At 40.4% G+C, this 17243-nt stretch overlaps 1 protein-coding gene and 1 non-coding gene across 6 annotated transcripts in view; both read left to right on the plus strand.

Annotated features, from left to right (window-relative positions):
• Positions 1–17243, plus strand: part of LOC126457249 (serologically defined colon cancer antigen 8 homolog) — a 234878-nt gene that overhangs the window by 20587 nt on the left and 197048 nt on the right. For all 5 annotated transcript variants that reach the window (XM_050093402.1, XM_050093404.1, XM_050093403.1 and 2 more), the window contains exon 4: positions 4358–4516. In XM_050093402.1, the coding sequence (XP_049949359.1) occupies positions 4358–4516 (159 nt within the window). The remainder of the gene's footprint in view (positions 1–4357; positions 4517–17243) is intronic.
• Positions 14602–14676, plus strand: Trnat-ugu (transfer RNA threonine (anticodon UGU)). Its single transcript has one exon. It is a non-coding gene; the product is annotated as a tRNA-Thr (tRNA).

Below are 17243 nucleotides of genomic sequence, written 5' to 3' on the forward strand. Positions count from 1 at the left end.
CATTAATTGCTACAGTAGCATCTGAAGATGGAATTAGTGTCCTGAAACTTGGGTAGTGTACATTCCTTTAAACAAATAAAGAAACTTTGAAGTTACAGCTCATCATGAACAATTCAAGCGACCCCTCAAGAGTCACATGATTCTGACAGATACAAGAAAAAATTATTAATGTAGTTTTTACTGGTGTAAAATGTAACAAGATTTACAATACTGTGTTGAAATTTCACATATGACAAAGGGCAGCCACACCGAACCTCTGTAAGCTGAGTTTAAAACTTGAAGAGAATATGTATGAACTGATGAAAGCCTTAGTCCTCTCTCTTGTAGTTGTCTCACAGCCATATTCTAAAGTCCTTGAGATACTTATCCATAACAACATAAGACACAGGTAGGAGAGTATGGCTTGCTTAGTGCCCATAATCTTCTCCAGACATAAAAATTAGGATTATGACCCAGACACATATAAAGGGCACTAGTTCCATTGCTCTTTGAGACATTATGTGTTCTACACTATATTTCTTTAGCTAATTTACTGCGGGAAGTAATTACAATTCCATAAGGGAAGATATTGTGCTACAGCAACTGCTAATAAGTTAAAACGGATTATTTACTTCAGTCAAGGTAGCAAAATGATATAGTTGATCCGGAACAGTTCAAACCTTAGAGATCGCCTACAAATCCTGCACGTAGAAGCACAGCACTCCCATGCATTCCCATGCAGCTGTCGTCAGTGCTTTCATGTACTGCCTCATTTCTCTGAACTCTTATGTACCTCAACACCCTACTGAATGACATCTCCTTCCCTAGGATCAATGGTGGAGAGAAAGTTGTGTATTATTTTGCCTTGTTTCTCTGCTGGTATGCGTGGTGCATTAGATCGTGGAAACTCGAGGCATCATAGAATGCGAATTTCATGGCACCATTGCACCCCACTTGTTTTATTGTCCCAAGATATAATTAACTGTCAAACACTTTGATTTTATTAGGTAAACTAATCTTGGGGTACATTTGGGGAATATAGCATAGCAACTTAAGGAATTTCACAGCTCAAACCTATAACCATCAGCTAAACCACATTTGTGATGCTCAGCTGAAAGTTCATAAAAAATAGACATCAAAACGTGATCTGGGTGAATTTCTTTCTATATCACAAATGCATCTAAAATGTCCACCAGAAAAGCACAGTTGTCTCTCTTCAGCGTGTTGTTTTGTGCCTAGTAAATGTTTCTCATGCTGTTCTTTCTGCTGCAAGGTGACTTTCCTTTGAAAGACCTGCTCTTCATGTTCAAATGCTGACACAAGAGGATGGAGAAAAGGGGAAGAAACTGTAGACACCAACTGGGGCGTTATGGTTCACATTTAAATGGATGAATACAGACGGGGTTAGTTCAGTGTTCAATAAGGACAAGTGGATGAAATGCATCAATCAACGATATCCCCCTCCCGCCAATTCTTTGTTAACTGTTACCACATTTGGACCTATTAAAAAAAATGCCAACACATTGTGAAGGAATTATCCAACTGGGATACGAAAGAAAATTGGTGGATGTGTTGCACATCTACAGACAAACAAATGATTGCAGTTTCAGAAATTTTGATGATTTGTTCAAGACAAAGAGCTTGATGTTTTTATTTGATGACAGCACAGAAGCCATAGCTTTACCAGATGAGGAATCCTCTACTTGAGTTGATAATGAGGTGAGTTTTATACTTTAAATTTTGTATTGTGATGATGATATTGTCAAATCAGTAAGGAAGATATTTTAATGTCCTTCACACAAAATAGTTTTTCATGGAAGTTTAGTCTCTGTTTTATCCTGTTCCAGTATAAAATATACATTGATGTAGTTCCAGCTGAAATTGTACTACAGTTACTCTTGATCAGTTTTTTCAAAATGCACTGCCAGATGAAAACAGTGAAGCACCCAGAAGGGGACTGGGAAACAAAATGAAACTTCATGGGTTGAGAGACTGTGAAGTTATTTTTGTGATTACAAAATTGATTTAAATTTACAAAGGATTTGGCATTATGAACCCACTTATCAATATGATGTTGCACACCTGCTGGCCTGTGTGCATGCACTCATGTAGTTGGGGAGGATGTCGTAAAGCAATTGTATTCTCTGTTGAGATGAGCTATCCGACAACTGCTGTGACTGTTCATTGACATCGTGAATATTGGCACTGGGATGGAGTTTATGTCCAAGCTGGTCGGAGATACATTCTATCAGGGCCAGATATGGGGATCTTGCTGTCCATGAGAGTGCTTCAATATCACATAGACAGTTCATACAGACATGGGCAATATGTAGATGAGCAGTAACCTGTTGGAAAGTGACATCATGATACTATTGCACAAGAGGTAATGCATGAGAATGCAACATGTCTGTGATGTGCCATTGTGCTGTCAGAGTTTCGTCGAACACTATCAGCCGTGATCTGAAGTCATACCTGATGGCTCCCCACACTGTGATGCCAGGAGTAACACAGCTGCTCCTCTTCAAAACATAAAAAAAGGTTGCTCTTCACATGTCGCCTCTTACTTGCCAAAGGTGGTCTTATGGAGTAGTGCAGAGCCGTAGTTCATTGCTGATCGCAATTAGAGTGCACTCATTAGTAATCCGCACTTCCTCACCACAGGACCAATCCAGAGGCAGCCATTTGTGTTGTGGTGTTAGCAGCAGCCTATACACAGGATGATAACTTCCTATCTGGCTGCAGCTAGTCTCCAATCATTGATGTGAGATGACACAGAATGTTACAGGGAGTCCATTACTTGTTCTCAGAAGGCAAGTGCCTGCAGTGTGCTTGATGCACAGTATGACAATCCTCCCTTGGGTGGTCAGACTTGGTTATCTGGAACCTTGATGATGTGTATGCATGCCCTTATTCCCATGAAGTTCAGTAATGGACCACAGTCACATCCAAATTCCCCACAAATGTGGATATTGCATAATTTGACTAGCCTGCCAAATGGAGACCCACAGTAAGGCCCATTTCAAACTGTATCTATTGGTAATAACACTGTCTTGTACGAATACGTGGTATCGCCATGTCCATCAGAGTGGTCACTCAACATCTGATACTGTTCACTCCGCTTATATACCCTACCAGGCCTGTAGGACCACTAAACATGAACAACACTAAAGCACACTGGTGGCCATTCTACCTGACACAGAGAGTTTGCAACTCTAACCATTTGTATACCCTCAGGTTTCCTCAGCATGATTGATGAACAGTGTGCTTGTGGGTTTTCTGCCGAATTGATGTTTCCATTATCTGCACAATATTCGAATGACTGATCCATCCACCTTCTTCAGGTGTTGTGAGTTTTGCTTATGTGTACATGCTGCCTGGACTCCAAACAGACTGTGAACTGTTGTTGGCCTCACGCCACAATTTATAGCAGAATTCAGGTCCTGACAACTGCTGTGCCCGTTTTTGCAGCTCTGGTGAATGTGATGGCTGGCGAGATTTTAATAAATCGAATGCCGAACCCCAGGTGCTCCTTAAATTGAAATTTCTGTGCCTGTTTATAAGGTTTTCTGACTTTTTTATTCTGATAGAATCCTTAATTTTGTTGTCCCAGAAAATTGGCATTTCACCATGATACTGGTCTGATCTTTTGCCATTTCATGATTATATTTGAGGCAGTGCTCATCAACAGCTGATTTGCTTGATTATTTTGTTCGGGTGTGTCATTGACCATCCGTACATCTCTTCTTAACTGTTCTGGAGTGCGATACACACCCATCTTGTGGAGTCCTAGATAGTCTTTAACATTACAAATAATACTTTTTATCTTAATTAAGGGAGGGAAATACTCTAGATGCTGTATTTCCTGGAATATCAGTGTGAGCTGACAGAAACGAAAGAGCATCAAACACTATAGTGGACATCAGGAATCAGACTTGGCTATAAATAGTTCACAGTCTGGTTGGAGTCCAGGCACTGAGCACACGTAACAGCAAAACTTGCATTGCCTGAGGAAGATGGCAGGTTTGGTCGTTGAAATATCCTACAGATAATGGAAACAACAACTTGACAGAACACCCAGAGCGCACTATTAATTTACACATTTGCTGATGGTGTGGATGTGTACCAAGTTACTTTGACATCCAACCATCTCTTTTAGATGCTTTGCTTTTTGTGACAGGCATAGTATATTTCCCTGGTAAGGAACCTAACATTACATGCATCCATAGTGGTATTTGTTGCCCACCTGCCGAAAACTGGAATCCATTTATGTGTCTTAAAGGTTTTTTTCAACATGTGATGTGTAGCTTAAAGAAATTAAATCACATACTTGCTATTAAAAGTAACCAGTCATGTTATGATCACTCGTGTTTCTACTTAGGAAGAACTGTCAAACCTGATTGGCAGAGTAAAAGACGTGATATCAGAAAATGAAGGACTACATGAGAAAGAGAAATCTGGTTTGCTGAAATCAGTATTTGAATCTTTTGAAAGTGGGGAAGATGAAGATGATGACGATGCTGATACATCAGATGAAAAGGTGAAAATTTTATTACTTCGTCTCTTAATTCTCTGTACTGCCTTATGGGCCAGTCTTATCTCCTCTTCTTTTTCTCTGTCATTTACATTTCCGAATAACTTCTAATTCTTCTTCACATTTCTGCTAGCTTAATAAATTTATATTCTTGTCTTCTATTTCTTTTTATTTGTTCATGATTATTTGCTATTTTGTGTTAGGACAAACATTGTTCTTAACGCTTTCTTCCAAAAGAAATGAAACAGAAAATGGACTATGAAAGGACTGAGTGGAAGTAAAAATGAAGTAAGAAAACAATAAACAAATTGTACCGGGTGTGGCAGGCCTGAACCATTTTGAAATTTAATTTGATCATAGCCTTGCAAGATGCATAGTAAAAATCAGGCAGGAAATGAGCAATGTACATTGTGTGAATTTATTCAATTAGGCTGGAATTTAGCAGTGTAGATTATTAGAATTTATTTAATTTTAGGGAAGTATACCAGGTAAATGAAGCATCTTTATTTCAGAACATTGACGGTTATAGAGGGTGTACCAAGAGTAATAGTCAGTATTCAGGGATATGACAGGAACAATCATTTGAAGCAAAAAAGGCTATTAAAAATGGGCTGTAAAATGCATACTTTAAGTGGTATGAGCACCTATTCATTTTCAGTACTGTGAAACAAATCTCTTCATTGCAGGCTCTTTGCTTTCCATCTTTTGAGAGGTGGTAGTAGGGACCAAAACAAGAAATAATTGTCCACTGAATACAGACTCTAATGTTCATCTATGCATATTTGTCCATCTTCACTGTTGTGAAATGCATCTCTTCTATTGATCAAGTGCTCTCTTAAGATAAGCAGTTTAGAGTCCACAAATACTAGACTCTTTCTGATGCCAGTGCCCATTCATGTCACAGCCCCAAATATTGACCATTCCTGCTGGGACACCCTGTATAGATAGAGATGAAAGGAGCAATTATTAACAGATATACTTAGGCAGATGGAAAAGATTTTGCAGCTAGAAAGAAAGTAAAATAAACTCTTGTATGTAACAAGAAAACTCGATAGTGTAAATGATAGTAGGAACATGAGTGAATTGGTGAAGCAATTCAAGAGATAATGGAAATAGTAAAGGTAACAACTCAGCATATAGTTACGGCATTGAGTCACCGTTTGTTGCATAAACAACACTGAGAATGTTGTAGTGCTTTCGGGTGAATTTTTCCTCTGAGCTGAAAGAATATGTACCTGAACACCTACATACACACACAAATGGCTATGTTGTGCTGGTGGGCTACATGGTACTAGTACTGCCACTCAACTGGGCTGATGGATGTGTCAGGTGGGGATGGAGAGCAGGGGGGGGGGGGGGGGACTGTAATTGGGGAAGAGAAGAGAGTTTTGGGGAATGGTGGCTGGTGTCTGGGAGGGAGAGGCACCAGTCGCATGGGATAGGTATGTGGCACTGGTGAGCTCACTCTGGTCATATCGTAGACTAGGGGAGTTACGGGCAACAACTAATGACATGGAGAACTGGACTAAGAGTGGGGGAAGGACGTAGAAAGAGGGAGATTGCAGGTAGGAGGATGTGAGAATTCAGGTTGAGAGAAGTTAGGGTCATGAGGCTAAAGTAGAGGTGGGTGTGGGACAAGGACTGTTGGAAATTGAAGGTCAGAAGGATTACAGAATTGAAGGGTGTATTGCAAGAATAATTTCCATCCATGTAACTCAAAGTGCTGGTGTTTGGTGGTGGTGGTGGGAGTGGGGGTGGGGAAGGGGGTGGGGGATGGGGGGGGGGGGGGTGGAAGGTTCCAGATGACATGAATTGTAAAGTAACCAGTGAAATCAGTATTATGTTTTGCCACAGGGTGATCCATTCTACTCTTGGCCACAGTTTGGCTGTGGCCATTCATTAATTGCTGTAGAGTTGGTTTATGATATGACTGATTTCATAGGTGGCCCTGCCTCTGATGGCATAAGATATGCCTGTAATGGGACTGAAGCAGGATGTGCTGGGTGAATGCATTAGACAGGTCAAAGAGCTAGGCGTAGATGTTGCATAATGATGGACTGGGATGTTTCATAGATTGGGTGGGTGGTGTAATACTACTTTGGGAGATGTGGGAAGGCTTGTAGGTAGGATGTTCCTGACCATGATAGGTAGTCAAACCCTGCTGAAGGCTATGGATTAATTATTCCTGTCTGGGGTGATACTGAGTGATGAAGGGGTGTTGCTCCTTGGCAGTTCGTATATGTAGTAGTGATCCGAGGATTAGGGGCATGTGTTTTTATAAATGAGTATATGCAGGTGGATATATATACTGGTAGCTCTGAAGATGGATTTTTCAGAAATCTTAACAATATCCTCTGTCTTGTTTATGTGCCTATCGACGCTCAACGTCTCAGCTATACAGTGGGTTGTTCCTTTTACTCTTTCCATTAGTTATGTTCTTTCAAAGAATTTTCCATTACAGTATTAAAACTGTTCAGAAAGGTCTTCTGAGAAGCTACAGTGAGCAATTTTGTAAGAGAAACAATGGAAAACAATAACAGTGACAAGAAAACAAAACAGAAACTTGTCTTGTTAATCACCACCTTTCATCTGTTATGTCAGATGGCAAGTAACTTACAATTGGGAGCAAATCGTACAAGCATTCCAAGATTCCCTTAAACATTCATATATTGTAAGAGAGGCATCAGAACCACAGAAAGTTAATAATTGAAATAATGATGTGCCAGAAGCTATCCCAGGTAAGTTGTATAAAGTCATCAAACTTATGAAGAAAAGGAAGGCACCTGAAGATGAGTATTTTTCACCAAGAATGCTTAAAGTTGAAGGCAGAGTATTACTAAAAGAACTTGGAAAACTGTTTATAGAATGTCTGTGGAGGAAGACAATTCTTCAAGGATAGAACAATGCTGTAATTATTCTATGTCACAATAAAAGAGACAAATGAGACTTAAGTAGATATATCGCATTCTCCCTGGAATACTCAAGATATTTAAATAAAAGAAGAAGGAAGAGGTGGGGGGCACGGGGAGGGGGGGGGGGGGTAGTAGTCAGTCCAGTCACATAGGGAAAGAAAAACACCCCCATTATATTTTAATCCGGCAAAGGAACACGCAGGCTTTGGAAGTTAACGGAGCACAATGGATAATTTTTGCAAATCGTATAGGAGATTATAGAATGGAATATTGGCTACTACTGTAGATTTTGGTTCAGTTTCAACAATATCTACACTCCAGTCTTTAAGAAGTGTAAAATTGATTCAAACCATGTCAGTATATTTAAGAATGTATGTATCCTTTATACTTCATCAAGATAGCAAAAAATTTTAAAGATATCGGACAAGAGGATTTCATATCACTGTTCTCAGCAGTCCAAGAGGAAGTTTTCAAATCTTTAGACTCTGAAAAAGTAGGGAACGTGTGTTATTCAAACTTATCTAAACCACCCCCACCTTGATAGCAAGATTGTATCGTTTGTCTCTATTGCAGATAAACTACAACAGCAGCAGTTTTAAAGTAGTCCTGAAAATTAGTTCAAATAAGACTAAAGTAATATGCTATGAACACAGAAAATTAACAATGAAGTCAGAGAACTAGATATTTAGTGTAGTAGAAAACAGCCACTGGGAAAGCTGTGCAGGAAGGAAACAGAAGAGGTAAAATTACCTGAAGTACTTTTAGTAAACTATATAGTTTCAAGACGGATGGTCCGGTGTGTGTCTAAAGAAAACTTCACAATTTTTGTGTGTTACTGGTTTTAACTTGTAAACATGGGGCATGAACGTACAGTGCAGAAGTTGTTAAAAACTCAGGGTTGCTTATTTAGCAGTGAAAATATACAGATTATGTAATTATGACTGCAGTAGAAATGAAATGGAAGTGAGTGGAACATGTAACTAGGTGCATGAATAGTAGATGGACCATGGAAGTTCTGTCTTGTATTCCGAGAGATAATAAAAATGAAAGAGAAAAACATAATCAAAGGGGGGAGAGGGGGGGGGGGGAGAGTAGTAAACATGTAGGAAAAAATTGGATGTTTGCAGTTAAGACTGAAATGTTGAAAAAATCTGGAGGAGCCAGCAGTGTATGTCAAATGACTGTTATTTCTATTAGTATCTGATGTCCCACATTTTTACTGAGTGTGACTTAGTTTCAATTTACATATTGTGATAAATTATTAAGTTTTACCAGGTAAAAATAAAGTAACATATTTCATTACAAATATGAATAGTGTACCATACTGTTTCTCCACCATCCGTATGTAGTTAAATGAATGCTTTATCTCTGATGATGTTAAATTTTGTACATATGCTACTGCATCTGCAACACACAAAAATAACACTATCTTCCCTTTTTCTGTTGCTACTTTAACTACTCTTCTTCATTTTTAAACGTTCATCCTGTTATTGTAGCCATGTGAGAAATGCTGCTTGATTTTGTTTGGACTGTTATGTGTGTAATGTAGGCATTTATTACTGTAATGGAGACAGTGTGTGTCCTCCTGAGGGCTTAACAGGCTAATGTTAAAATCTGAAGCACAGACAGAATACTTGTACTTTTCACTGAACCTAACTAGGGAATTCATTCATAACTACAGGACAAAAATATGGAAACACTACAAGACATGTGTGCCTGAACGTAAATGCAGATGCTAACAAAGCCTGCAGGTTGCACTGTTGTATTTGACCACAAACAGCATCTGTGCAATGTCCTCAATATGTTGCAAATGTCAGTCATCAGAACAGTATTCTATGTTACAGTAGATACACCAAACAGCTGTTTATAATGAGTAATCTTTATTTACATTTATGATAAACTGTTTTGGCTTAATCGCCATTTTCAAGTACGTCTAGTTGATGGACGTCCATATTGCTTTGTTAGTGGACTGTTTTGTAACTGTCACTGCTTTAATAAGATCGTAAATGTTGTTTTCAAGATGTCGAAATTAAATGTTAGTTACAACATGACAGTAGTTTGACAGTTCCAATATTAACAATGCTACATGTTTGCAATAGTGGAACTGTTAAACTGCTGTCACATCGTATCTAACAATTAATTTCAACATCTTGACAACAACATGTATGATCTTATTAAAGCAGTGACAGTTACAAAACAGTCCACTAACGATGCAATATCGATGTCACATCAATCTAGACGCACTTGAAAATGGCTATTAAGCCGAAACAGTCTGCCGTAAATTATGCAAATAAAGATTACTCATTATAAGCAGCTATTTGGTGTATCTACTGTAACAATCATGTTGTTATCAGACATATAATATGCTGCTGGCCCTAAAGAAGATGAAAAAAAAATTGTTGAGAATATTCTGTGTAGTTGTCAGTGCATTATGTCAGAACTAAGTGAATTCAAAATGTGGACAAATTGTTGGTGCTCGTGTGCTGGATGCTTCTGTAACCAAGGCAGCTGAAGTGTTGAGTGTTTCAGGAGGGACAATACTGAAGATTTAAACGAAACACCTGGAAAGCAGGAAAACATCATGTGTTAAGTCACAACATGGATGAAAGTGTGTATCGAGTGATCGAGACAGGAGGTTATGGAAAAGGATTGTGATGAAAAATAAGATGAGTCGACTGCAGCTGCAAAATTGAATGTCACACTCGTGAACCCTGTCAGTGCCAAAATAACATTAAGGGAGTTCTGTAAGTTGGGAATTGCAGGGTGAGCTGGCATTCCAAAACCACACATCAGTAATGCAAATGCAGGAAAACTTGGTGCCAAAGCCATAAAACCTGGACTATGGAGCAGTTGAAGAAAGTCATTTTGTCAGATGAGTCTTGTTTCACACTGTTTTCAACGTGTAGCCATGTTTACATCCCAAGAGTGAAACGTGGCAAGGGTCTGGTGATGCTCTGGGCAGCTGTATCATGGTATTCCATGGGCCCCATGGTTATTCTGAAACATCATGTTACTGCCTAAGATTGTGTGACAATTTTAGTTGATCAGGTCTATCCCATGGTACAACGTTTGTTTCCCAGTGATGATGCTGTGTTGCAGGGCCCCATACACACAGCTAACATCATCTGCAACTGGTTTTGTGAGTACAAAGATGAATTACCTCATCTCCCCTGGCCACCGCAGTCATGAGATCTGAATAATATTGAGCTGTTGTGGTCTACTTTGGAAAGAAGGATGCATGATCACTATCTGCCTCCATCATCCTTACCCAAACGTCCCAGTATTTTACTGGAAGTATGGTATAAGATTCCCTAGAAAACCATACGACACGTATTTTTACTGACTCTTAACTGACTGTAAGCTGTTTGAATGCCAAAGGGTTTCCGACACCATGTTTTTGGTGTTTCGATATTTTTGTCCACCTCCTGTACAATCGATTGGTTGTGCCATGACGCTTTTTGGTCTATTTTTTTCAGGGACCAGGGCTTTTAACCCTCTTTCTTGCTGTTTGCAACATCCAACAGTGGCAGTTTGGGGTCTACTGGCTGCACGATATATACAATGTGCCACAAGCTCCTAACCATTACAAGCTGCAAACTGCTGCACTGATTTCTGGAAGAAATCACATGACATCAGTAAAATGATGCATTAATGCACAAATAACATAAATCTCATCATTGAATTCTTTGCAGATTAAGTCTCACGTTGGTCTTGCTTACTCCCTGTTCCATCATAATGCAGCGCTGTGAGTGGTGCATACTGCACTTGACTTCAGGCTGAAAGGTGTATGCAAAAATTTGTTGTTTATAAAGTTCATCCAGTGGCAACCATGTTATTTGTACTCAAATGAAAGTACTTGGAATTAATTGCCAGTATTATGTGCAGTTTGGTTCCACTGTAAGCTAGCAAGACACTTTGTTAGCTGTAGATGGCTTCTTCTGCATAACTACCACAAAGTAACAAACTCCAAACCTCATTTTCCATAGCATTTTTCTAGGTTTTAGGGTTCATCATGTTGTAAAATGATTGACCAACATTTCAGCGGTGATTTCAATTAACCCGTATCAAGCTATGTAACACATCCGAGGTAATACCAATGCAGCCTTAACCCAGGTATAATTTCTTCACTCCTGCCCTTATTATTTCTTAGAAAAAGAGTAAGTAAAACTTGTCATATGATTGGACAGTGGGAGCAGTAGGAAGGGAGCTGATGTTCTTTATTGATTTTATTTTAAGACAGAAATTTATTGGCCCACATTGTGAGTTGTTGCGTTTCTGTTACTCATGAGGTTACTTGCAGTAGTGGCCCAAACATTGGTGCATCATTTTATAACAAAATGCTGTCTTCAACCCCGAAGAATTTCATGGAGTACTTTTTTCCAGTTAATTTTCTGGTTCCAAATAAGACATTTTCATTCTGATAAATACAATCAATATTACTTATTAATCAACAATGTTAAATTAACTAACATAAGCAACTAAATATATTTTAACAATTCAGCAGCTAAATCATTCAACAGATCTTTTAAACATGTTCTTTTTGGCTTGTTTATGTAACTATCCAAGGTGTCACACTTGGTCTTACTACATTTGTTTTCAATTCAAATATCTTTCCTGGCATCCAAGAGGTTTTTCATGAATTGTATTGCATAGAAGTATGTTTTTTAGATTTTTGAGGTTTAGTAATTACAATAAAGCTCATATTAATGAATTAAATGTATGTATTTATTCTCTTTTGGCAATTACTGATAAAATTTGGGAGAAGTACGCAAATTTGGCAGAGACATCTCTCTCATATAACTTGCTGTCAAACTGTAAACAAGACAGTAGAAACAAGCAGCACTTCTTGCTCACCACCATCTGCACGTTGATGATATCTAAAATCTAAGGTGTTGTGGTTGTGCGCTTTAAGTCATCCAGCCAGTTACAAAATTCTGATTAGAGCATCGAGCACTGTCATTTTAGTAAAGCAGGAACATCTTATTCGCTGAGTTTTTGCATGCTGATTTAGTTCTGAGACAAGATTAATGTATTCCATGATGCGCTCCTTCACTGAAACATTGAATAACTGTTCCGACATTTGTGAAAGGAGCTATTGCCATATGAGCAGAACATGTGGCAGCCCATATTGTACCACTCATTTTCATCACTCAGAATAGAATCAATGTCATCTTTAATTTTGCCTAAAAAAAAGACGACAAACTTCATTTAAGTGATAGGGATTATTAATATTGTACACTTGTTACTGTGCTAGTTTGTAGGACACAGTACCACTAAAAAACATTGGCAGAAAAATATATTAATTATAATCTCATAAATGTATCATATCTACTCTAACAATTACAGAATATTACAAGAAGTAGCATGATGACATGGAAATGAGCATCAGACCCTTTAGTTCTTTGTGATAACTACAAGTACACATATGTCAAACAAATACTGAATTTTCTAAGGAAAGTTCTGGCTGAAGCTAAGTAATTTAGGAGTAAAGGAGACCACTCACCAAGTAGCAGAAGCATTGCAATGCTGGGATTGCTTTTCAGTAGGCAGACTGGGTGGGGTTTTTATTGGATTGAGTGGTCAGAGGAAGATCGTGGCAGGAACCTAGAGAAGGGATTGGGGATGGGTAGCTAGTGTCTTGGAGGGAGGCAGCAAGTGTGCGGGATAGAAATGCAGGAGGGAGGGGTGGCAGGCATACGGGCTAGGCATACGACACACAGGCGCCAGAGCTGGTGGGGTATGGTACACAAAGAAGATGATGTGGAGGCATGGATAGGAAGGGGGATGATAGGAAGGGGAAATTGTTAGGAAGGGTGTAGGGACAGTGGGTTAGCAGAGACTGAGGCCAGGCCTCTGATAGAATATAAGATGAGCCTGTGACAGGACTGGGGTAAGATGTGCTGGCTGGCTGAATTGGGGACGTATTTCACCTGGGTCTTCCGCAGGTGTGTGACCCCTGTGGCAAGAGATTGGGAGTGGGAAAAACATATGTGACAGTATGCCACTTTAGGAGGGGTGGGAAGGGTATTGGTTAAGATAACTCTTTTTTACACACATGATGATAGATAATCAAAGCCCTAGCAAAGGTATGAGATATCGTTCTGTTGTTCCAGTCTGGGGTGATACTGGGTTACGAGAAAGGGTGGGAGGGGAGGGGGATTGCTGCACCTTTTCAGTTGATTCTTGGCAGTGGTGGGAGCATTATGAGTGTGTGAGGTTATGGCATGAGAAATCTGTTTGTGGACAAGATTTCTGGGGTAGTGTCTATCTGGTAAGCCCTTTGTGAGACCTTGAGCATATTGGGCAAAGTAATTATTATCATTGCAGATATGTCTTACATTTGTGGCCAGGCTCTATGGGGGTGTTTTTTGATGGGGAAGGGATGACAGCTGTCAAAATGCAGGTACTGTTGGTAATTTGTGGATTTAATATGGACAGAAGTGTGGAGGGAGCCATCAGAGAAATGGAGTTCAACATCCAGGAATGTGGCACTTTGAGGTGAGCAGGACCATGTGAAGCAGATGGGAGAGAAAGTGTTGAGGTTATGGAGGAATGAGGACTGTCTTCTTATGAAGATAGTGACTGTTCCCGAAAGAACAGAATACTGTTGATGGCCGTGCAGCTTTTCCCTGGAATAAATGATGACTAACTGAAAACCCTCAGCTGCCGACAGGTGTTGTTGATATACTTCGATGTGGACAGTTGAAAATGTTTGCCCCGACCGGGACTCGATCCCGGGATCTCCTGCTTACATGGCAGATGCTCTATCCATCTGAGCCACCGAGGACGCAGATGAATAGCACGACTGCAGAGACTTATCCCTTGCACTGTCCACATCGAGGTATATCAACAACACCTGTCGGCAGCTGAGGGTTTTCAGTTAGTCATCATTTATTCCAGGGAAAAGCTGCACGGTCATCAACAGTATTCTGTTCTTTCGAGAACAGTCACTATCTTCATATATAGTTAAAAGGCTACCCAACCATTGACCTTCGTCTGTGCAAATGCGCACAGCTTGCCCAAACTCTTACGGGAATCGCCAAAGCTTGTGCGAGTAATGAGTGGATGGGCAAATGTCTGTAATGCACATTACATATGTAGAATTGTGGACAGTTGGGAGTGTGAGTCTCACGGGAAGCGTGCAAGGGGTAAGTCCCTGCAGTCACGCTATTCATCTGTGTCTTCGGTGGCTCAGATGGATAGAGCGTCTGCCATGTAAGCAGGAGATCCCGGGTTCGAGTCCCGGTCGGGGCACACATTTTCAACTGTCCACATCGAGGTATATCAACAACACCTGTCGGCAGCTGAGGGTTTTCAGTTAGTCATCATTTATTCCAGGATTGTCTTCATTCTGGGTACAGATTGTGACGATATCATCGATGAACCTTAACCAGACAAGGAGTCAAGGGAGATTAGGAAGATTTCCTCTAGATGGCCTATAAACATGTTGGCACAGGACGGTGCCATGTGTGTTCACATGATTGTGCCATGTGCTTGTTTACATATCTTCCCCTCAAAGGAGAAGTAGTAGTGTATGAGGGTGTAGTTGGTAAGGTGTGTCAGGAATAAGGTAGTGGGTCTGGAGTCTGAAGGATATTGGGATAGGTAATGTTTGATTGTGGCAAGACCATGGGGTGAGGGATGTTGGTGTGTAGTGAAGCGGCATCATCAGTGACAGGTAAGTGTCCAGGTGGTAATGGTGTGTCAGTGGTCGAGAGTTGGTGAAGGAAGGGGTTTGCATCTTTGATATGAGAGGCAATTTGGGTAATATCGTGGAGGTGTCAGTCAGCAAGAATGGAGATTTTTTTTCACTAGGATCATAGCAACCCGCTGCAACATAGCGTCCAGGTTTGTTTGATTTGTGGATTTTGGTAAGCATGTTGAAGATAGGTGTGTGGGTGGTTATTAGGGTAAGGAGTGAGATGGACTCAAGGGAGAGGCTTTGGGATGAGCCTAATGGCTTCAGTAGGGCCTGGAGGTTGTGTTGCACTTCTGGGATAGGACGACTCTGGCAGAACTTACACGTGGAGAACTCAGACAGTTGCCAGAAGCATAATGTCAGGTAGTTACTGTCTTTGTCTGCAGAAAGGATGGTTATGTCAGGTTCTGTTCTGAGGTTGTGAATGGTTGTCCTATCTTATGTTGAGAGGCTTATGTTTTGGGGAAGGGACCTGGGAAAGGGTGGTGAGGTAAAGAATTCCTGGAAGGTGACTGGGTAGCAGAAGGCAAGGTTCAGTCTTGGATTTAGGTTGGCTTTGGTTGGAGAGATTGTTAGTAAAGAAATGTTTACACTGTAGGAGAATAAGTATTCGGTGAATCCATCATGGGTAAACTTGGTTATGGGGCTGAAGATGAGGCATTTGGATAGGACTGAAACTTCTATATAATTGAGGTTTTTGCCGAGAAGGTTAACAACACTGTCTGGGGTTGTTTGAGTTCTGCATTTTGTGGAGTGTTTGGAGGCTGTGGTAAATTGGGAATGTCAGCAAGGCAGGATCAAGATGCTATGAGGGGTTGATGAGGGGGTTCGTTGTGTTTAGCAGGATAGGTGGTGATGGGTACTGTTGCTCCAAGATGGAATAGGATTTAAACAATTTTGACTGGCCTTGATCTACTGACCCACTCTCCTACATGCTACCAAACGGTTTCCCTTTCCTCTGTCCTTTCACCCCCTTCCAATCCATGACTCCGTGTCATCTTCTTCATACGCTACAACTCACCTGCTCTTGTACTGCGTGTCACATGCCTACCCCTGCACCTTTCACCCTTCCCTCCCACATTCCTATCCTGCATACCTGCATACCTCTGAGCCACTAGCTATGTGTCTCCAACCTTTCATCCTTGTTCCTGCCTCTTTTTCCCTGTATCCACCTCACTTGACCCAATCCCCCACTCCCTACCCCACCCCATTCCACCTACCAAATTTTAATCCTACAAGGTGTACAACTTTGCTTCTGCCGTTTGCTGATAGGTGGCGACAATGGTAAGTAGCGGTCGAAAGAAACAGTTCACACACCTCAGGCAGTTAGCTTGGACCTCGGTCAACATAAACTCATTCAAACATTAGTCGAACTGTGTCATCATTATAAAGTTGTTTTTGATTGAAAATGTCAGTTTACGAGCCTAATTCTCGTCTTTTGCGGGAGGTGTTACTGTTTTGTTTTAATATGAAGAAAATGGTGGCTTAGACTCATCAAATGCTCCCAAATACATAATGGTAAGGACACTATTCGTAAAAGAACGTGTTGTGAGTGGTTTCAATGCTTCAAGAATAGTGAGTTTAACGTTGTAGACCGGCTTAATGGTGGAAGAGAGAATGTTTTCGAAGATGCAGAATTGGAGACATTGCTGAGTGAAGACTCGCATCAAACTCAAGAAGAATTGGCACGATTAGTGGGAGTGACACAGCAAGACATTTCAAAATGTCTCAAGGCAATGAGCATGATTCAGAAAGAAGGAACTTGCGTCCTGTGTGAGCTGAAACCAAGAGATGTTGAACGGTGTTTGTGTGTTTCTGAACAGTTGCTTCAATGGCAAAAACAGAAGGGATTTCTGCATTGCATTGTGACCGGGAACGAAAAATGGGTTCATTACGATAACTGTAAATGCAAAAAATCATGGGGATATCCTGGCCATGCTTCCATGTCGATGACCAAACCGAATGTTCACGGCTCCAAGATCATGCTCTGCATTTGGTGGGACCAGCTCGGTGTCATGTACTATGAGATGTTAAAACCAAGTGAAACAATCACAGGTGCTCATTATAAAATGCAATTAATGTGTTTCAGAACAGCATTAAAAGACAAACGGCCGCTATACAG

The sequence above is a fragment of the Schistocerca serialis genome, chromosome 2 (assembly GCF_023864345.2).
Source record: "Schistocerca serialis cubense isolate TAMUIC-IGC-003099 chromosome 2, iqSchSeri2.2, whole genome shotgun sequence".
NCBI lineage: Eukaryota > Metazoa > Arthropoda > Insecta > Orthoptera > Acrididae > Schistocerca > Schistocerca serialis.